The sequence below is a fragment of the Astatotilapia calliptera genome, chromosome 13 (genome assembly GCF_964374335.1).
Source record: "Astatotilapia calliptera chromosome 13, fAstCal68.1, whole genome shotgun sequence".
NCBI classification, from domain to species: domain Eukaryota; kingdom Metazoa; phylum Chordata; class Actinopteri; order Cichliformes; family Cichlidae; genus Astatotilapia; species Astatotilapia calliptera.
In genome coordinates this window covers 11,723,468-11,745,900 of record NC_137434.1, presented here as the reverse complement: position 1 = coordinate 11,745,900, position 22,433 = coordinate 11,723,468, and the positions used below count along the sequence as shown (strand labels likewise).

The 22,433-nt window shown below is 43.2% G+C and overlaps 1 protein-coding gene across 3 annotated transcripts in view; it reads right to left on the bottom strand.

Moving 5' to 3' along the window:
• Positions 1 to 22,433, bottom strand: part of unc5b (unc-5 netrin receptor B) — a 54,980-nt gene that overhangs the window by 3,268 nt on the left and 29,279 nt on the right. The window contains exons 2-16 of one of the 3 annotated variants that reach the window (XM_026189910.2): positions 17,192 to 17,422; positions 16,763 to 16,906; positions 16,263 to 16,366; positions 13,908 to 14,088; positions 12,920 to 13,087; positions 11,832 to 11,996; positions 8,345 to 8,377; positions 4,592 to 4,783; positions 3,830 to 4,198; positions 3,652 to 3,739; positions 3,162 to 3,336; positions 2,827 to 3,066; positions 1,695 to 1,844; positions 333 to 497; positions 22 to 200 (exon numbers count right to left, since the gene is read on the bottom strand). In XM_026189910.2, the coding sequence (XP_026045695.1) occupies positions 22 to 200; positions 333 to 497; positions 1,695 to 1,844; positions 2,827 to 3,066; positions 3,162 to 3,336; positions 3,652 to 3,739; positions 3,830 to 4,198; positions 4,592 to 4,783; positions 8,345 to 8,377; positions 11,832 to 11,996; positions 12,920 to 13,087; positions 13,908 to 14,088; positions 16,263 to 16,366; positions 16,763 to 16,906; positions 17,192 to 17,422 (2,584 nt within the window). The remainder of the gene's footprint in view (positions 1 to 21; positions 201 to 332; positions 498 to 1,694; positions 1,845 to 2,826; positions 3,067 to 3,161; positions 3,337 to 3,651; positions 3,740 to 3,829; positions 4,199 to 4,591; positions 4,784 to 8,344; positions 8,378 to 11,831; positions 11,997 to 12,919; positions 13,088 to 13,907; positions 14,089 to 16,262; positions 16,367 to 16,762; positions 16,907 to 17,191; positions 17,423 to 22,433) is intronic. The other 2 variants (XM_026189911.2, XM_026189912.2) reach the window with 2 other exon arrangements.

Sequence of the window (22,433 nt, the reverse complement as noted above, 5' to 3'; positions counted from 1 at the left end):
AACAAACGTGCTTTATCTGACCTGTCAAAGCCCAGACTGTGAGCCAGTAGCCTCCAGTCACATCCTCGAGCGCTGGGTGCATCCAAACTGGCGCAGATTTTCTGGCGGATGGAGTCAGGCAAGCGAAAGGCATAAGGTCCCACTTGAGAGGAAGGTAGGCACGTTCCTCCTGAGGGGAGGGGCGAGTGCGGAGGTAAAGTCTGGAAGAACAGAGGCGTCGAGAAGCACTGAGACCAACCTTTGTATTGATTGGAGTAACTGTGCAGCTGCATTGCAGCGTTATCTGTGTGTGCGCGTGTGTGCGCAAGCATTTTCTCAGACGTCACCATTACCTCCTGGATGTCAGTGTGCAGCTGGAATATCTGTCCCTCCCCTTCCACCTGCCGGACGCAGATCTTACAGGTGAGCTGCGACACAGCCAGGCTGCCTCTCTCCAGGCTGAAGGTGCAATGCAGGGGTCTCTGACTGCCACTCCAAATGTGATAAAACGGTATCTCCTGTCACACAGACAAAAGTGGTAAACAGGAAAAGCCAGGAAAAAAAAGGCTCTCTACCACTGTGATTAAAGCGACCTCTTCCCGAGCAGCACAATCTGGGATCATCTAGAATGCAGTTTCCATTAAAGGTCTGTGCAGTATGCTTTATTTTGATAGTGGGTGTTTCCACCAACTGGGTCTCTGTGCGTTGGAGGATAATTTATTTCTAAATCGCACTGTCCATAAATTAGAAGCGCTATCAGATTTTCTGTTTGTTTATTCAGAAACGGTTCAGACTGCAATCTTCCTGCGAAAAGAATGCAGGAGAGACTTTGAGTGTTTACAGCAGTCAAGTATGCTATAACATTTGTAAAATAGCCCTCTTATTGAAATGAAGCAAGATTACTGTTTAAGCTTGTGTAGTACTGCTCATTATGACAAATTAAAGGAAAAGCCTGAGCACCCCAGTGAGTTGATCTGGTTGTTTTGTTTAGCTGTGGGAGGCATTTTGCTGGTATAATTTTGCAGGCTACTGCACAGTATAAAGTTGGCATGAGCGATCAGCTTCATCCTTAAATGAAACCTTTCTATCCTGGTGGGAGTGGTCGGTCTGTGGATGACAATGTCCCCATCCTTATGGCATGAAAATGTTTAAATTATATGCCATGGTCATCACTATCATCAGAGCTCAAGCCAACTGAACACCTATGGGAGATTTTGGACTGAGGTTTTAGACAGGTCTCGCCGCCACCATGATTAAAACCCTAAATGAGGGAATATCTTTTTAAAAAACACTGTTTAATCACTTCAGTAGACTGCCAGAGACTTTTTAGAGCCAGTGCTCAGCTGCCCTGCAATTTAAAAAGACACCTTAATTTGTCACTGGTCTGTATCAGCTTTTTTAAAGCTTCTGTGTTCTGTTCTCTTCTATTCACGTGCCGCCAGACTGGACTGATGGAAGAAACAAGTCATTTCACAAAGAACATGAGTGTGGTGGTGTTTCACTTAAAACCACAATCATGAAATGTCAAAAACAGTTTAGGTCTGTGACATCAAAAACCTAAATGCTGCAAATCTGCAATGCCTAATGATGTTGATGTGATAAGGTTATTTAGAAATCTGGTGAATATCAGTTGGACTTCAGGCATACATATAATGCATATTATGTATATATATATATATGCATATATCTATAACGAGTCTGCTGCATTATGTCACCTGGTACTTGGCCAGAAGTTTGCTTCTCCAGTAAGTGTGGGGAATGTCGTGGATGGACAGTCGCAGATTGTGGTAGCTATCTTTGAAGAGCAGCGGCTTGGGATCTTCCAGCAAAACTCCACCCAGACTCCTCTCCAAATCCAGCACCTCCTGCACAGAAAGCCATAGAAGACGGGCTTAGGGCTTTATTTATTTGGTTTTAGCGCGGGCTCATCCCCTCGCATTGCAAGATCATGCTTTCAAAAGATGCCTAATTAAAATGTGTCCAAATGGAAATGCTCTGAGCTAACAGTTTAAAAGCTGTTTGAACTTTTCCAGCCAGAAATCATGCAGCGGGATGCCAATATACTGCACACAGCGCACTCGTGTTTACTATCCTGGCTGGTCTGAGAGAGGAAAAATATTTTTCCACTGAATCGAACACTCACTTTGTGTTTGGTATAGTTTTTGTATTTTGCTCTACTATTTTGAGCCGTTGCTTCCTGCGGGACATGAAAACTCAATGTATTGCACCAAATTTAATTTGGAGAAATGAGATGGATCTGCAGAGTTGAAAGGGGATGGTACTCCTCTATCGCCCAGAACCACTATGGAAATAAGTTATATTAACTTTTAATGTTTTTATTCCGTGACATGCTTCAATATAATACACCTTGTCTATGTTATTTTCTATTTATAGTTCATTTAATTTTATTTCTTGCTATGCTTTTTGGTTTTGCATGTCCAAGTCTTATGCAGGATCTTTTGTGTTACATTATTTTTTGCTTCGCATGTCTTCAGAGTCGTGTTATATCTCTCTTTAGTGACATAATCAACTCAAACAAGGGTATTTTTCAGCTTATCTGATGAGTATTTATTTATTTTTAAGTTTACACACCTTTGGAAGTCCCACTGTATATGTGTATGGGTACCATGTTTTGCTAAGGAAATAAAAAACGTGGAATAAATAAGACCTAATTAATTTTGGAATGTTTTCGAGTATAGGAAAATGCTTCGGGAGAGCAGAAAGACAAATGAATAGAAAGCAACAGAGACAGGAAATCGCAGGCAAGCAACAGGGTGAACAGCTTAAAGTGCACGTGAGGAGACAGTAATATAAACCCACACAGATGCATAAACATGAGAGCAGCACCTTGAGTGCATGTGGGGTGTCATGGATACAGTAGATCCGGAGGCTGTAATCCAGGGAGAGGCATGGTGCGCGGGGGGCGAAGAGAGCCAGCTGCAGGCGCTTGCAGGCAGGCTGTGGAGGGCACGACTGGCCCACAAGGCCGTATGTTCCTAGCTGCTCCATGAGAATGTGACAGCACTCCTCCTCCAGCTGCAGGTAGCATGGGGACGACAAAGTCTCCTCCCCTACAGTCAGCACCTCCTGAACAGGGATAAAAGGAGCAATCAGTGACACAAAAAAAGAGCAAAAAAAAGGGAAGGCATTCATCATTTGATACCAGCGTGAGGCTCTCTCACCTCCCATGCTCCTTGATGCGTTTGCGTTTTCAGTGTGAGAGTCCAGTCAGGTGTTGGCGTGTCTAGTTGGGCACAGTGTGGCAAAGTAAGGGCAACGGGGCGATTCAGCAGCATACCAGATGGACCACAGCTCACCACAGGACTGAGTACAGTCTGACTGCCCTCAGAGGGTAACCTGTAGATATCACACACATGCACACGCTTCATTTTTAAAAGAAAATGGCAGATATGTTTGGAACATCCTAACTTAAATCAAACACCAGGAACTACCCGCCGTGGTGAACCCTTACGAATAAGGGAGCAGCTGAAAGTAGCTTCTTCAATTTTAAGTTAAAGGCTGGGACAAGTTGTTGATATTTTTATGCTCAGAAGTGGAAGCGAGTCTTGCAACGGAAAGTTTTCTGATTGAGGTGAGACTAAGGTCTATTCTGCCTTCTATGGGTGAAACAGATAAGAGAAATAAAGAATTAAAGAACTAAGGGGCACTCACGTTGTTTTGTCCCACTTGTTGATGATGAGGTACATTTCATAGAACTTCCCCTGGGGGATTGTGCCAGGGGGGACCAGCAAACTTACACCTAAAAAAGAGAAGGGGGTCATGACTTATCTTGTCTTCAATGCATCTAAAGGTGTCTTTAGTTATCACTAGCTACAAATCAGCTTTGTACCTGTATTGGGAATAGTGAGGCGTCCTCCTAGATTTCCAAGCGTGGCGCTTGTACTCAACCCAGCCTCTCTGGATAGCGTGTGGGTGTGATACTCTCGCTCTCTGCCCACGGTACCCACCGACTTTAAGCTGAGGATCTCTCCGTCACCTGAGCTTATGTCATTGGGAAGCTCCAGGGAAGAAAGCGTGGAGGAGTTATACACCTTGATTTTCAGGCTGGGCAGGGGGTCCAGCAACGGAGAGGTGGTCATGGGGATTTTGTGGGGGCTGTCGTTGACCCCTTGTTGGAGGGAGAAGAGCGGCCCACGGAAAGCCCCCGCTGTGGCTGTCAGATCTGGAGGAGCTGAGGGATGTAGAGGGTGAGGGTTATCTGTGGGTACGGGAGAAGAGAGGAGCTTATCACTAGAAATGACACGAGCAGGGCTGAGAGAGCCGAAAGTGACGCCAGTGGAATGGATTAATGTTGCTAATTAATATTTGATGGCAAGAGCAAGAGAAAGGACACCATGACGAATGTTTAAAATGTAAAAAATGTAACGCAGTAAAGAATGGAGAGCTGACTGAGAGGAGATAATGGTATAAGAGAATTAATTTATGGGATGATATAAATAGCAACGCGATGATAAAAATGAGCAGGGACAGTGTTTCTATGAAAATAAGAAAAACACGAGAATAGCTGTGGGGAAAAAAGGAATAATGCAAAAAAAAATTGAGTGCAAATACCTGCCGACTCACGCGAGTGTGCATGCGTGTGCAAACTCACCCTGTCTGGGAGGTTTGTAGTTGCCAGGGTGGAACGCGGTGGTGAGAGCTGATGAAGAATCGGTGATGTCTCCGTGGAGATGTCGGCATCTGCGGCGGTATGCGAGCACTCCCACGCACAGTGCCATTATTACGCTCAGCGGCAGGGCCACGAGAACCGTGTAGACTGCTACACCCATACCTGGAGCCAGGGCTGAAAGAGGGACAGAAAGCCAAAACATCATCAAGAGACTCAGATGAAAACACACATTTACATCTGCAAGGGAAAACCATGAGGGAAGGAAGCATAATGTATGGCATATCATCTGATTTACTACATGCTGTAGAGTAAGCAGAATAAATTAGTCATGGAAGTCTAAGTTAGTGCTGAAAGCATTTGCTGATTAATTCATTAGTTCATCATCAGACTAAAAACAGAGTCCTGAACATAAAAAATATATTTTAAAAAATCTTTTTTTTTTTCTTATATAGCTGTAAATCCAATTTGTTGGGGGTCAATGTATTGAGTGGGGTAAAAATAACTTTCCTAGAACTCAGGAAATGACCTCTAATTAGTAATTAGTAACATCTGTTATTAATAAAAAAAAAAAAATCAGATTTATCTGTGTTAAAATAAATCAATTTGTGTTTTCAGCCTTTTTAGATCAGGGCTGGCATAGCTGCTCACATTTGTAGGTACGGCTGTTCAACTGTTCTTTAATGCAAATATTTAATCAGCCAATCACATGGCAGCCACTCATTGCATTTAGGCCTGTGGACATGGTGAAGATGACCTGGTGAAGTTCAAACTGAGCCTCAGAATGGGGAAAAAAGGTGATTTAAGTGACTTTGAATGTGGTATTGTTGTTGACGCCAGAGGTCAGAGGAGAAGGGTCAGGCTGCTTTGAGCTGATAGGAAGGCAACGCTACTCAAGTATCCACTTATTTCAACCAAAATTTGCAGAAGAGCATCTCTGAACAACACGATGAATCTTGAAGCAGATGAGCTACAGCAACAGAAAACCACGCTGATACCACTCCAACAAATAACTGAGGTTACAATTCACACAGGCTCACCAACCTTGGGCAATAGAAGACTGAAAAAACATTGCCTAGTCTGATGAGTCTCAGCATGGATCCATGCTGCCTGCATCAGTGGTTTAGGCTGCTGATGGTGGTGTAATGGTGAGGAGGAGATTTTCTTGGGACACTTTTGGGGCCCTTAGTAACAACTGAGCATTTTTTAAACACCACAGCCAACTTGAGTATTGTTGCTGACCATGTCTATCTCTCTGTGACCACAATATATATCTCAATATTGAACAGATCTCAGATCTGGTGACAGATCAGGTATAGCTCCTTTGGGATGTGGAGGAACGGGAGATTCACATCATGGATGTGCAGCCAATCTTGTTTAATCTATGCAACGAAGAATTAAAGCAGTTCTGAAGGCAGAAAGGTGTCTAAACTGTTATTAGTAAGGTGTACCTACTAAAGTGGCTGTTAATGAGTTTAGCTAGTTCGTTTCATTTCTCTTTAAAACAGCACTGGCACAAATAGCAGACCGACTCAACGCTCTAGTTGCTGCACTTGAATGACCTCCCCAGCATGATTATGATCTAACAGATGGGGCACAAAATACTCAGCCCGCATACCACATGGGCTAAAGTCCTAAGCAGCAAAGGCTTGAGCGCTACTACCCGACAGGACCCCTACTGCATGCTATTGCATTTACCTGCTCCCCCTCCCCGTCTATCTCAATTTGCACCGTCAAATCAATTGCCCCCAACCCCTAAAAACCACCTCCTCCCTTAAAAACGGCTCTTAAACATGCTATAAAGCTTCACAGAAAGCTGATTAAAGGGTGTATCGACTAGAGTTATGGTCATTTTAGTGCTCGCCGTACTATTACAGCTCAACATAAACATGTTGTCCAGGAAACTGAAAGAGATCAATTAATATTGAAAAGCTTCAAAGAGAAAATACTCCACTGATCTGATATATTAAATCACCATACAGGCCATTATGTGACCAGTAATTGCATTGTCTTTTCAATGATATGATAAAATTGACTGTTTCTGCAGTCTGAGACTTTAATCCCCTGTTATAGTGTTACTTTCCATAAAAAAGATAACAGTGAGCTGCATGCAGTAAGCAGAGGAAAAGAGAGCCCCGTTATCTGAGCATATGCAGATACTCTGAGTATCATTGGTATCAGGGGAGAAAAAGATGGATTTATTCATACCTAGAAAATCAGGCAGCTTAAGCCTCGTAGCTTTCGCTGAAACTTAGAAATGAATTTTTACACGGAGCAAAGCCCGTGGATTTTCTTGCCCATCTGTTCCACTGGAAGTGCATTAAAAATGATGATGATTATGAGGAATGGGCCCAATAATTCTTGTGGCTTTGGAGTACTTGTGGACACTTTGTTGTTTTTAAAGACATACTTTACGATTGCTTCACTCTGGTCTGCCTGTCACTATGCACCATGTAGTCAGTTTAAATATAGAAATCATCCCTGAAAGGCCCATTAATAAACAGCTCCTCCAGGGGGTGTTTGGCCCCAACTTCACCTGTTCCCCACCGAGCTCCCTCCCACGTCTCTGGCTGGGTGATTGGTTGTGACTGGTCAGCAGGCTCGCCACAGCCAGACCCAAACCAGACACGTGAGGGAGTCGCGCCACAGTAGCAAAGAAGAGAAGACAAGGAGCAAAGTTGGCGGGAGACGAAGAGGAGCAAAAAAAAAAAAAAAGGAGAGGGAGAAGGAGAAGGAGTAGACGGCCTAGATAGACTCACAGGAGGAGAGAGAGCTAGATGAGAGGCAATTTGGCAAAAGGGACAGGAAGAAGTTAGATAAGGTTGTGATTTGTAGAGAGGACAGAGGGATTATAAGTGTGTTGAGGAGGGGAGAGGAGATAAGGATAGCAGTGCTTTAGGAAAGAAGACAACCAAAGACACTACAGAGCAGCGGTTAGAGCTGAAGAGAGGGTGGAGGATAAGAAAGCCGGAGGCAGGCAGGCTGTGGAAGAGGAGAGCTCCCATGCTCACGTGGCGCGATTGAACCGAATCGGACAGCCGTCCACACTTATTACCAGAAACGGAACAATAGCGAATTAGGTGCATTACTAAGGCTGCTCTCCCCTGAGTCCACATCACATTGAGCTGGAGGAATTACCATCACTTCAAATGTAAACTATATCACAGATTAACTGAGAGTCAGACAGAAATCAAGGGCTTTTCTCCTGCGAGCGCTGTGCTTCTACCACACAGCCTATGGATCAAGGAGTCTCAGCTTAGAGGCATGTCATTTTGCTCACTCCATAACAGAGTTGTCATGACGGAGTAGCTCTCGCTAAACCATTCTGGGCAGTATGTGTAATTACACCAGCATTTTGTAATCAGATACTGCTTTTTCTCTCCCCCCCCCCTTTACAATCACAATAAGCTTCTGTACAAAAGATGAGACATGCTAGGACTGAGTCAGCTCTGAAACCAATGTTACACTTAGTCAACACACTAGACAAGCGTGGATAACAACACTCATAAGCAGGCTGGACAAGAAGGTGAGGCGTGTCTACGCTGAGCGTGATGCAAGCTGACATAAAAGCACGGACAGACAGGCAACACAAAAAGCTGCACGCATTCAGCCCCACGTGCTAACGCAAGGTGTTAGGAGTCCTAACCTGCGTGAGCAGAGAGACACACGACACACACAACGCAAAAGGCAAGCGGCGTGAAGCGGTGACAGAGCAAAGTCATGGGAAGGTGGACTTACGATGGCTTGTATGTTCAATAGAAATCTTTTTATCTGTTTGAACAGGAGAAAAAAAAACCAAAAAAAAAAAAACAATGTAAAAAATGGGTGGACTGGTTTGTTATGCAAATGAAAGATGCAATAACATAATACAAAGCCAAAACAGGAACGTAAACAATAGCTCAATCTGTGAACATAAAATGCATACTACAGGCAAGAAATGATAAATTCATATTAAACAAACAAACAAACCTCTTCTAGAAATGTGCGAAAATGTGAGATAAATTTCAGCATAACTGTTTATTTGTGGCATGAGGAAAAATAACACTCTGAATAATATCAAATCAAATCACTTTTATTGTCACATCACATGTGCAGGCACACTGGCACAGCACATGCATATGCATGATAATATCAGTATCATATGGATGAGGCTGCTTCAGAAAATGAACCAGGACTCTGGCGGTTGTGTGGTACATGACTGACACCAAGTAGACTGAAACCTGAATGTTATCCTCTTCATCCTATGAGGACAAAAAAAACATCTCCGCTGACGGGAACAATCATTCCTACCACTGGCGTGCACAGATAGAGACGAGGTGGTGCTGAAGCACTTGCCCTTTTGCCCTCAGTCCAAAAAAGTGCCCTTTTGAAAGACGTGATTTTTTTTTTTTTTTTAAAGCTGCGCGATTTAAAAAGGTGTGAAAATAATGGCTTGATTTGTGCCCCTTCTTCAAAGACACCCGAACCCTGTCGCTTTTTCACTGTCACCGTGTCACGTGAACACGCTTGCAGTTCATTTGTTGTGAGGCGTGTAGCAGCGGCATGACACAGGACTACTTGGAGTAGGCATAGTAGGCTAACTATAGCGACTGGGAGCCACGGCGGACAACACGGCAGCTCTTTCCCTTCCCAACCAGTCAGGTAACCCATGAATCGAGTGAAATTATTCTGTTTGCCCTCTAAGACCAACCTGCAATTGTTTTGTTGTGAAGTAGCCTGTCAGAAACTGCACATGACAAACTTTGCCAGCTTACCCCTCCATCTATCCATATGGATAAACAAAAAAACGACACATTTAAAATGTAACCTAAACCATTTAGGCAACCCCACTCTCCATCAATTCCGACCTTTTTGCATACACTATTGAAAATATCACGTTATGCTATAGGCTAAGGCTACATGCCGTTAGGCAGAGGGCTCTTTTGAGCCCATTTTTCGTTACAAATTTTAGGATGATCTCACGGAAATCTGTGAATAAATACAAAGTTTTCAAACTGAAGTCAGTGACGGGAAGACATCACACTTTTTAGAGATGGAACTGCAGATAAACCTAAAACCTTGACATGATTATGAATAATAGAATTATGGACGTTTCTCCGTTTTTGTGGATTAGCCTTTCCATAACTAACGTCAACTACTGTCCTACTTTGGTAAGATTGAAATTAATGTCTTTGACTGTCTTTAGTAGGTGTCTCCTGTGAGAAAGTTAGAACACCGTCCAACTGTCTAAAGATGCAGTCTTTAGCCTAACTGGTTGTTACTGACTCAGCGATGCTCGCAGACATTTACGCACTGTGTTGTGACCTGATTGTGACAGAACAGTGACGTTGTTATTGGTAGTTTGAAGGGTACGGTGTTGGGGGTGGTGCATGTTAAAAGTTTTGAGAAGCACTGGTTAGACATGTTAATTTTTTTTGGTGTAACATATTGGCAACATTAACACATTAATTTGCTAAAGGAAAAATAGGCAGTTCCCAATTGCCTGTGAAAACGACCATTCTGCCCTGTTCTTGTAATGACCACAGTCAGTCTTATTCGTTCTCATACATTTTGGTCTATTTATTTACTAATTTCAGCAAGCATAATGCCTAGGAAAGAGAGGCTGAGAAAGGAGAAAATAAAAGTCAAATTGCATTTAACCTGTGCGATTTTTTTATTATACAAAGAAAAGGTTTTCCACATATGCAAAAAGTGCCCTTTTTTCCCCCTGGAGCACTTGCCCCCCAAAATGTCTGTGCACGCCACTGATTCCTACGATAACACCGGCGTGAATCATCACCAAGTGGTTTGAGGAAATATGGAAACCATCTTTCAGGATTGTGTCGCTGACTAGATCTCAAATCAAATAAGCGTCTCTCCGTGGCATCATCAGAACGCACAAATGGCTTCCCCAGATGCTGCCATTTGTCCAATTGCAATTAGAATCTACCAGGATGCGATGAAGATGAGGGTTTGCGGTGTCTCAGAGCATTTGCACATTTACGACTCGGGGTATTTAGCCGATCCTCGGAGGGATTAACATTGCGTGAGCTAAAGAGTCTGATTTCTGATTAAAGCGTGCGAGGGATGCAAAGAGCTCTAATATCATCAGGTGTGTTTGTGACCACGGGATAGTCATACATGATGTGCTGGGAACATGAATAAGTCAGTCAGTAACTTGTAGTTTGCAGACTGACACATTTACAGATTTTCGACAGCACAGTGCTTCTCATCCTCGCTCCCTGTCAGAGCCACTCGAGTGCTCGTTTTTTCCCCCGATGGCCTCCTTAGAACGCCGGCTACGTGCAGCCGGATCGGACAGCAGCGTATTCCGTCTAAAGTGGGTGCTCTGTGGAAGCTTGTTTATGGCAGGACTCGCATGTGTGTGTGTGGCTGACACGGCTGACGCTCAGCATTGGTTTGAGCGTGCATATGATCCCCCCTGCGACACACACACCTTCTGCAACCCAGCTGCACGTGCATTTAGAAGGTTTGTCTCTGCATACTTGGGCGTGTTTGCATCTCTGTGTGTGTGTCTTTTAAGCGTGTGCTTGAATGTATTTCTCTCGCCCTGCCTTTTGTGGATGTGCATCTCTAAGATTCTAATGCGCTGTCAGCTGGATTCCTCCCAGCTCATCACGGGCTGCACATTGGGTGTCAGCGCGAGTCTGACTCACTCTCATATGCTCTTCCCTGTGCTAATTTTTCGACTTGGCTGTGTCATGCTCGCTTCCCACTCCACGCACATCTTTCACTTTCCCCCCTCTCTCTCTCTCCATCTGTGGTTCTTTAGATGTGGATCAGTTGCCTGCTCTCCTTGTGAACCTGAATTTTTCCTCCTGAAACATCTGTCTGCGATTTCCCTCTCTCCCCCCCTTTTTTTATATCTCTCACCATGTTGCAGTGGCTCAACGCCTCGGGAATACAGTTTCTTACCAAATAGCTTTGAAATATAATATGTCTTATAAAAGTGTGAGCAAAGAAATCCGCGCCTGCGAGATCAATTCAACAACCACCTGAAGGAGAAATTATGCTGTTAGGGAAATGACCCCTATGGATACATCAATAACACCATCTTCTATCAACTATAAGCATCAGTGAGTGAATTCAACAGATGGTGGTCTCTATTAAAAGGCAGGGGAGAGTATTAGGTTACATTACATACATGAAGAAATACATATACATAAGCCAAATATTTACCCAGCTTTGATGTTTAACATCCAGTTCCAACATATTGGACACTTACTTCTTGCACATAACCCCTCAGTGCAGTTCTTGCTCTCCATCATGCTGCCACTGCAGTGCTTTCCTCCATTTATGGGTGGGGGGGCTTGACACTCTCGGCTGCGCCAGTGGGTGCACTCTGTCCCACAGGCGGACCACTTTGCCCACTCAGTCCATCCTCCATCCACTGGAATGAAAACAGAGATGTGAGTCACTTTACAGTAAGCCAACAGCAAAACAGTTTAATCGCTTCGGGTAAAGGGGAGTTGGGCATGCTGTTATAATGCAGTCTGATGCATATGTAATGGCTCGAAGTGCATAATTTAACAATTTTGCACAAAAAAAAAAAACAACATTCTGTGCTTTGGAGTTAGGGTGGTCTAGACAGGATGTTATGTGACTGTACAACATTGCACTGTGTTCCCAGTGCAGGCACCTCTTTACAGTGAAGCCACGGCTTTCGTAAGAGCAAACACTCCTCTGTGCTCTTTGGGAAAAGTTATGATGGAGTAAACAGTCGTCTGGTTTTCTCTAACATGGACCACAACCTCAAATATGATCAGACAATGTTTATTGAAATTGAATGGTGAATGGAGAAAGCAAAGATCTAGGCCTGGTGTCTAATCAGGTACTTAGACTCGATTGCATTAATCAGGCATCCAGAAACACTGGGAGGATTTCTTTAAATCATGATTTGTCTTTCAATGAGCATCTTAAACAAATGTTACGGTCTGCTTTCTTGCATTTGCACAATATCTCTAAAATTAGAAACGTCCTGTCTCAGAGTGATGCTGAAAAACTAGTTCAATTCAATAATTCATCTAATTTATTATTGTCAGGCCACTTTAAATGCTCCCTGAAAAGAGCTTTTTTCTCCAATACTGGCTTCTCTTAACTGTTAAATCCTGAATGGACATTAAATCCTTCTCCTCAGATACAAGGTCTCGATGAATCAGGCCCTATCTTATCTTAAATACCTCATAGTACCGTATCACCTCAATAGAGCACTTTCAGATAAATTATCTCCAGCTGAGGAACAAAACTGGCAGCTGTTTGTTTACTTAAAATCTGAACATTTTAGAAATCAACAAATGAGTATCTGGTCTTCACCTGGGCATAGCGTGGTGCAAGTTACTCTCTGTACCGGCGGGCCCTCACAGAAGGCTCCTCCGTTCAAAGGGGCCGGATTGGTGCAACTGCGTGTCCGACGCTGCCAGCCACGCCCACAGCGAGCGTTGCACTCCGACCACTCCGTCCAAGAAGACCAACCTCCGCTCACTGAGACGCACAAAATGAGACAAAGTGAGCAAGTCTGAAAGTTAATACGTGGATGATTTTTAACATTCATGACAATCACTTTATCAACTCTTGCTATTATATTTAACATACATATCAGTGAGTGATGGCCAGGATCACCTCCTGAGGTATATTTACTGAAATCTGTCTACCACACTTACACCAATCAGGTGCAACATTAAAACAACATGCTTGATATTGTGTAGGGCCCTGATAGGAGATTTGATTTTTCAAAGCAGTGCATTGGCAGTGGATGCTTGGGATCATGTTGCTTGTAGGGTAAAGCTGTGCTTTTGGTGCATGATGTGGGTGCGATTTAAGTATTTCTTGTGTGCATCATTCAGTCTCCTGGTGGGAAGAGGCTGCTGCAGTTGCAGAAAGTGGAGTTGCTTGGTCTACAGTAATGTTGGTAATAATATTCTAATAATCATAAAAGTAAAAATAATTTAAACTCATCCAAAGATCAAAGGTTTACTAGCAGAACTTTAAATTTGTTTTAGTGGTTTAACTGCTAATATACATCTACTGAAAAAATTCTACCATTAATTAAGTTTACTGAGTATTAAAGATTTACACAAGAGGGGCTAAAATTACAATTCATTGTTTTTTTCAGTCAGTTATTGCTCAGCATATTGAATCACTAAACCAAAGAACCAAACAGATGATTCTGATAATGGCTACATGCTGTCACAAGTCGAATTCATAACCAGCATTTCATAGTTTTTTTCTTTAATCCAAAGCAAACGTGTCATTAATGTGAGGAGGTGTGAGGTGTGGAGGGGGTGCGAAACGGATGTGTTACCATAAACAATAAGCGTAGCTGTGCTGCTGCGTCTTTTGGCAACCACATTTCGAGCCACACAGGTGTAGTTAGCCGTGTCCGAAAGTCTGGCCTGCTTGATGATCAGATCGTGATCAATTGTGATCAGAAAATTGGAGTCCTGCGATGGATCAATGACGTCCTCATTTTTCAGCCAGTCAACCTGGAGACAAGCAAGAATAGGCCGACACATACCGCTGAAATAAAGATGAGGAAGCCTCAAAAAGGTTATGAAAGTTATAATTATCCAACATAAAAAAATAAAAAAATAAAATTACAAATCAGGCGCTTCACACTCACAATGAGTAAATATAGAAAACAAGAAATTAGCTCTCACAGTCTCAGATGCTCGATGTTATTTTAGTTTTGACTCAAATGTTTCTTTGGCAGGTATTTTTTTTTTCACATAAAATCAGCAGGTGTGCATGCATAAATATGAGTCATCTCACCACGCACAGAGCCATTCAGTAAACACGGTAAACCTGCAGTGTATCAAGCCATCACAACACAAAGTATTGATCAAACATGCAGTCAAAATGTGATTGTTTTTGCCAAGCAAAAACACTAATTTGTTTCTTCTCTCGAAAAATGTCTTTCATTCACTTTTATTTTGACTAATTTTTGCCTTTTTAATGGGCAAAAATCCATAACTAACTGATTACATTAACAAAATTGGTATAATTTTATAATTAAACCAATTTGCTTTTATTTTGAAATTTACGTAACGTGCTTTTTATGTCAAAATTCTCCTGGTTAATAGGTATCTAAAAAGAAAAAGACAGCTTTCACAATACAAATGTGGGTAAAATAAGCAATTCAGATACAAGGTTTTACAGTTAGACTAGCTTGGTGTTAAAACATGACACAAGCATATTTCTTTGCGTGTTTTAGTGACTCTTTTATTGATGGTGTCAAAATGTCAGCATCTCGCCCTTTACTTTCTTTCCTTTTGTTTTATGCTGTTGCAGATTGCACAGCATAAATCTGAAATCAAAACAACACAACACAAAAGGATTTGAGCTGTTTATTGCTCATCAGAATCAAGAAGAAAAATATGAGTGTGAACGTGTTGAAAAGGCTACAGAAGAGGAACAAATTAGCCCCCCTATGAAAAATTCATTCTTTAAAAGTATTTCCAAAGTGCCGTTAAACAGAGCAAGGAATTTTTTAACACAGCTTTTCCAAACATGCGTGTCTTTGTTTGGATGCTTATAATATTTTACTTTGCACATAAATACGATTTTTATTCAGAAAACACAAAAACTACCAGGGTCAAAATGATTAGCTCTCCCAATGCTAATGGTCAATTGTGCGTCCTTTTTGCTGCATAACAGCCTGCAGCCTGCAGTTCAGATTTCATGGTCTTCTGGCATGGACCTTCAGTTCACCCCACAGATTTTTCATTAAGATTCAAGTCAGAGTTTTGTGCAGCTCAGTCAGTAACGTTCACTTTGAGCAGTTGGAGGTAGTTCTCTTTGAAAGTTTTCTTTCAAAATCTTCACATATCCATTTTTGTTCCTGATTCCTTCCATCTTGTCAGGATTCTTACTTTCAGTCATACTCAAGCATAATACTCCCACCACCATGTTTCACGATGGGGTCACTGCTCTTTGGGTTGTATGTCTCTCCTTTCTTTCTCCAAACATGAGCAGCGCTTCTGCGGTTAAAGCGCTCCAGTTTCATCTCATGTTCCTGACGTCGCTAAATCATTCACTAGTGTCTTGGCAGTTATTCTGGGGTCTTTAGACTCATCTCTCACTACTTTTCTTTCCAGAGCCTTTGAAATCTTTTGCTTCCTGCCTCTCCCAGGCTTGTTCTGTACTGTATGGCTCGCTTTGAATTTCATGATCATACTTCTTCCTCCAGTTCTTGACACTTGGAAATGCTGCGATAACTTTGTAAATCCATCTCCTGCTTTGCGAGCATCAACAACTCTTTTTCTTAAGTCTAAACAGATTTCTTTTGTTTTTGCTGTGATGCTTTCTCAAGTGACAGCTCAAACCCTTGCTGAAGTTTTTATGCTGTGTGTAAATTGGACGATAACCCTTCGTTTTGTAATACGCCTCAATAAAAAGGTCAGTTTTTCAGGAGGCTAATAATCTTGGCTTTTATCACTTTTTTCTGAAATAATTCTGTTATTGTGTGCAAATAGAGATAATTTATGCTCTCTAAAGAGAGCTAGTATGTGTAGAAATGCTGTAATGTTGAAAACCCTATGCTCTTTAAAAAAAAGTCCTTGGTAAAGTTTTGACAAAGACTTTACATTTCATAGGGGGGTTACAAATTCAGTCCTCATCTGTAGGTGATGAGAGTGACGGTGGGGAGAAAAGCATTTACCTCGGCAGCAGGCATGCCCTCTGGGGGGCGACACTGCAGCAGCACCTCCTGCTCAAGACGCACCTCCCGCCCCAAAGGCTCCTGTTCAAAGTTTTTTCTCAAGTCTACAGAGGGCGACACACATGCAGTCAGCAGTTAGTGAAGGCTGCCCTGTGACAGCAGAGAGTGACACTCAGTTTATCTCAGCGACACTGCCTGTCACACGCACACACACACACACCAGGCAAAGCCCCCAAAAGCCTCAGTAACTGTGTCATTTTTCCACACTCCAGACTCTCATAAACATGCGACGTGTCAATCACACCGCGCCCCACATTACCACCAGGGATCAAGATGGAGTGTTACGGCAATTTATTTGCATATATACTTAAACTGACGCGTGTGACAAGGAGAAAGTTGAAAACATTTGCCCTTTCGCTGTTTCTCTTCCTCTTGCTCTCTCACTCTGTCTCTCACACGCATACGTGCAGCATGTGCAAACACGCCGCCTTGATACTGACATGCAATGCGAACGTAGGCGCGACTGCTCTTGGTGGTGCCAGCTGAGCTCCAGGCCACACACTGGCACCAGTAGTCCTCCAGTCCGAACAGCTCCTCCACCTGGGTCCTCGACACTGAGATGTCCACCTCCCGCACCACCAGGCCTGTGCAGAGTGAGAAAGGGAGCGAGAGAGAGAGAGAGAAGAGAGACACGGGAAGAGCAGGAGAGTGAGAGATTAGTGAGGCACATTTTTCACAGTGCATATAAATAATGCATTGGCTGCAGGCCAAAAGCAGTTAACGTGCACATAAAATCCTATAGGAGCTAATGGATTATGTAGTTGAAAATGATGTTAGTAATTGAGGATGATGTTTATGTCTGTAAAATACAAGGTGACATTACTGTGTGTGTATGTGTGTGTACAGTGTGTGAGCGTGCAGGTCTTCACCTGTGATCTGGTCCAGACTCTCTCTAGTGACGTGATCGTTTTGGTTCACCCACTCTCCGTTACATTTGAAGTAGATTTGGGTGGCGGGTGACGCCCGGCAGCGCAGCTGGACTGGACGGTTCTTCACTATGAAAGCATCCTCGGGTTCTAGCAGGAATTCCGGGAGAGGTTCTGCCGGCGCTGACGGGAAGGAGTCAGGAAGAACCTCGGCCTCGCTGTAGTCGCTGCTCTCTGGAGAAAAAAAAAAAAAAAGGGGGGGGGGGGAATAGAAATTATTTACCGACCTGACAAAAGAGCAGTGCAGTGAATCTGATCTATGGCAAATCTGCGGCTTCTCCTGGTCGCTGACCTCACTGACGAGGAGGTATGGAAAAAGCAAAATGCCAAATTTGTCCATATCACTAACCTATCACACATCGAAAGGGAGAAAATGTCTGTATGACAGCTTATTTTGTGTGCCCCTCTCAAGCTTCGGGGGAAAGCCACTCTGTAAGTGCATTTCAAGAAGACATTTAAGGTGCTGATAGTTTGTACCATCATGGAAGAAGTACAGTGACATTTTTGCCTCCCTGTATAACCAGCAATCTGGACAAGGCAGACCCCCTGCTCTAGTTTCTCTGGAAGAGTCTGTGCTTCTCAGCTGGAGCAGAGAGCCGCTGACCTTCTGCGGGTCAGTCCTGTTGATCGCACATTATCCCATGACATTTTCGATGTGACACGTCCGTCTTGGAAAAGCTGTCAAAAGCTTTTCCTGGCAGGAAGGACACAGTCTTTCTGACCTCTTTTGTCAGACGCGGTACTCTAATGATGATGAGTAGATCCCAAGCATCAATGATGTTTATTGCAGAAGACAGATTTGTGTATATGGACTGATAATGCGTGACAAAATGCGTGCTATACAGATAAATAGGAAAAGTTGTGACAGTAGTCAAAATAAATAAAATGGCCTGGACAGCTTCAAGAATATTACAATAATGTATAAAAATAAACCGTGCTGCAACTCATATATGTATTACATGAACTCTACCCTTGTGTGCACGAGTGTGTAGGTGCACAGGTGGACTGGAAAAGACCGTGTGACAGCACGGCAGGGATATAAGGGTCTGCTTTGAACATGAAAAGTTAGCACAAAAGTAGCACATACATAAAAAGTGTAGGCATACTTTGAAAGCTGCAATAGGTCAGCTGCTCCAAATGTTCTCTCGTTTTGTTGAACAGCTACACACAGGTGACTAATGAAAGGCAAAACAAATAAAAACTGTTGGGACACTGAACAGCTTCGGTGCATTTTGGCATTTGGGCTACAAGTGCCTCAAACATTTTCCCAAAATATAGTCGCTCATTTGGTATTTTGTTGATGATTCACGTCAGCTTATCTCTCACCAAAACATTCAAAGACCCCTTTAGATGAGAGCCCCTGGGAGGTCAGACACACTGCAATTTAAGCACCACCAGCAAGTAGAAAAACTCTGCAAACGCTCAAAAACCAGAATGGCGGTGATTTGGGGAAGACAATAATGTGACAATAAAAGCTGCAAAAGTGACAGAAACTGAGACTTTTGTAAGGATGAAAAAGCTGCAGGGAATGTGTGTTCTCATCACATGATAATAATCACAATGGTAAATGGACTGGGTCTTATATAGTGCTTCTTCAGAGTTTTTTTGATTAAATGTTTTACTTCCATTGTCTGTTTTGCATTCATTTAAAGTGTTTTACTATTTGCTTGTGTTTTCTTAAGTTGCAGTGTGTTTGACCTCTCAGGGCCTCTGTAGCACTGTCATTTTGGAACAGACCACTACCATCAGTCTAAAAATGACTAGTCATAGCCTAAAGATGACAATTTATACTCATTTGCAGGGACCCTTCTCTATAAGGGGATAATTTGACCTGAATTGAAGCAGGAAAATGGCCCTCATGGCATAACAGCCATTGGATCCCCTCATTGTAGAGATGAGGAGTCCAGGTTTTCCTTTAATTTTGCCCCACTCTATCATACTGGTCCCATCCCTTGCATTTCTGAGGAATACAGGTTCTTATAAATTTTTAATATGTCTGACTTTACAGCAGAAAACTTGTTTTTACCTGGTTGTAAAAATGATGTGGAGTCAATGAGCATTAACGTGAAGAAGATTTACATTTTCTCCAGTCAGGATAATCCAAAAGCTAAAGGCATATCGAACTCGGTGCGCTGTCTTCACTTCACATGTATGCCTACAGATGAATTCACATATGTGGGAGCCGCTCACTGGAAACTGTGCTTTTCCTACACTACAGCCTTACAGCCTTGCAGTTCTCAAATCTCATCCTCTATATTCAGAATGGCTAAAACAAAAGAGAGAGAGAGAGAGAGAGAGATGCGTGAGCAAATTCAGCTGCTTTTAAACTACGAGATTTAAACAAGGCAGATTTGCAGTGTTCAGTTTTCAAAATGTATCAAGCCTCAACCTGATCAGGTATTCTACAACCAGGGAACAAGAGAAAGTACTTAGAAAGATACCATCTCCTATTTTAGGAAAGTGAGCACTTGCCCACTCTCATCCCACTGTTCCCCTTGACAGATTCTGTCTGAGACATTAGGGAAAGCAAAGCAGAGCGCAGAGCTCGCAGAGGAAGCAGGAGAGAAAAATTGTAGCAGGATTGAAACCAAGGCCAACGAGGATTTATGGTATTCAGGAGGCTGTACCATCTTCAAGTAAAGTCACATCTATATGACTATAAAAGGTCTAGCTGAGGTAAAAGTAGAATTACCAACAACTGAGGGCTAGCCAGAGACAAGAAATCCATCAGCTGCTCAAGGCATTACAGCGATCCAGGATAGATTGCTGTTTTGGAGCGTCTTGTTTTTGACTCTTTTCTCTCTCCCACGCAAACACTTCATTGTTCCAGTCACTGCAATCACCTGTGACCTTAAACTGAACCCTCACCTTTTAACCCACCCAGACCTCGGCAGTGTACAGTAAAAGCAGAAATGCTGACGGTGATGATGAGCTCAACGTGATCAATAAAGGTTTTCAAATACTTTTTTTCTGTTTCACTGAGCATTAATGCATCGTAAACGATCCAGCTAGCCACCAGTGCAATATTTGTGTCAGTGATGGACACCTTAAAACTAAATTTTACTTTAGTTCAACGAGAGTGGCTTCATCATACTAGACTTTTTTTTTTCTAAATGCCAAGGGCGATCCTCAAGGAGTTTCCGAGGAATACAGCGAAACAAATAGAAACACAGGAACAAACACCCACTTGTTCCTTAGAGCAGGTGTTCGCACTTTTACGTCACTTATATACGCTCAATTAAGCATGCACAATGCTGAGGATACCAGCAGGTAAACACAAACAATTATGAATAATGGAAGTTAACACATCAGAACGTGATGCTTAACCATGAACATGAATCGCATTCATTGGCATGCCTCTCTCCCTCTCTCGGTTCCTCTCTCCCTGCTAAGCTGTCGCCTCCAGTCCCTCAAACTTTGTATTCTCTGTCAATAACCAATTGTGTCGCCCCTCCCCGCCCCACTCCCCCGCTCTTTTCCCTTTGTCCGGCATTGATCGCTCTGTGTTCAAACATCGGCTGAAAACACAGCCTGTCACTCTTCAGGCGCGATGAGAGGGGGCACGGAGAGAGAAGGAGGAAAGGCAGAAAAAGAACGGTTGCAGAAAGACAAACAAAAGAGAGGCGGCGGTTCAGCCGGAGACAGAATGGAAGGAGAGCACTGCGTATTTGGATAAACCTCCCTCTCTGTGCCGTGTCTGTGTGTGTGCGCGCGTGTGCGCTCTGAGGCCTGCAGAGAGGCACAGTTTAATTAAAACACTTTTAGATGACAGAGGAAGGAGACGGACAGACAGACACCCTTTTTCTCCCCTGCATCTCTGTCTGGGATAATGGAGCTAGGGGTTTAAAGTAGAACCTGTGTTTTTGGGCCACCATACAAACATCCATCAGAGCTCAGCAGCTGGCAATTTGTGCGGAATGGAGGAGCCTTAAAGACAAGAACTCCTCACCGTGCAGCACAGCAAGTCTTTTATTACTCTAATGACAGACAGCAGACAGCTAGACAGCAAACACAGGCTTCTGGGTATTCCTTTCTAGAGCACACAATTGTGTGAACACATAGGCACAAGTAGACCCAGACACTAGATGACAACCTATAGTTATACAGAGCATTCTCAACCACTCTTATTCATGCATGCTGAACTCATCTGCAAATGAAGGAGTCCCCTCCTTCACGTTTGACTGTGTGGTGAAGTGCAGAGCTTCAGTTCGCCGTAACGGAGAGTTGAAGTGACAGTGGTCACTTCAAGGCAGGACTGCGTGGGAGAAAGACAGAGGGCGTCTGGACAGGGGTGACAGGATGGGAAGACAAGAGAGCTGGCCAAAGACAGGTCAAGAGACACTCAAAGCCAAGTGGTGAGCAGAGAGACAATAAGGCACGCGCGCACACACACACACACACAAATTCACACACACTGGACAGCTATAATAACTGGCAAGGGAAATGAATCACAGCAATGTCTGTCTTTGTCTAAGCCTGTGAAACTCTCTGTTGTTCTCTCTGCCCTCTCTTTTCTTTTGCTCCTCATTCTCTCTCTGTCTGTCTCTCTCTCTCTCTCTCCCTCTCTCTCTCACACACACACACACACACACACACACACACACACACACACACACACACACACACACACACACACACACACACACACACACATGAATGACTGTAATTTTCTTAGCCCCAGCGCCTCTAGCCAGAGTGGAGTCTAAAGCATCTGTACTTTATCATTACCTTTACAGAGTTAGTCATTACTGTCCCCTTCAGTGCCCTCACTATCCCAACACTGCACTCAGAAGTAGGGGAAAAGCAAGCATGAGAGAATAAAGCACAGGAGGAAGAGTACTTTGAAGAGGTCGAGCGACAGAGAAATACTACAAAAGAGACGGGGTTAAGTTGTGTTTGGCAAGATCATGAAGTTTTTATTTTTTTTATAGAAAAAAAATATGAGTTATATCAGAAACAATCGGCGGTGCAGCATCCCATTGCCTCGTATATGACGTGGCAATGCTTTCCTTCTTGCCCTCCCCTGACTCCAGTCTTCCTTCCCTCTTGCCTCCTGGATTCAAAGCACTTTGCTCTGTCCATTCAACTTCAAATGACATCTTACTTTAATGAAAAATACACATGCAAAGAAAACATGGGCCCAACTACGAAGCACAACCAACCCCAGTGCTGGGTGCTGTACTGG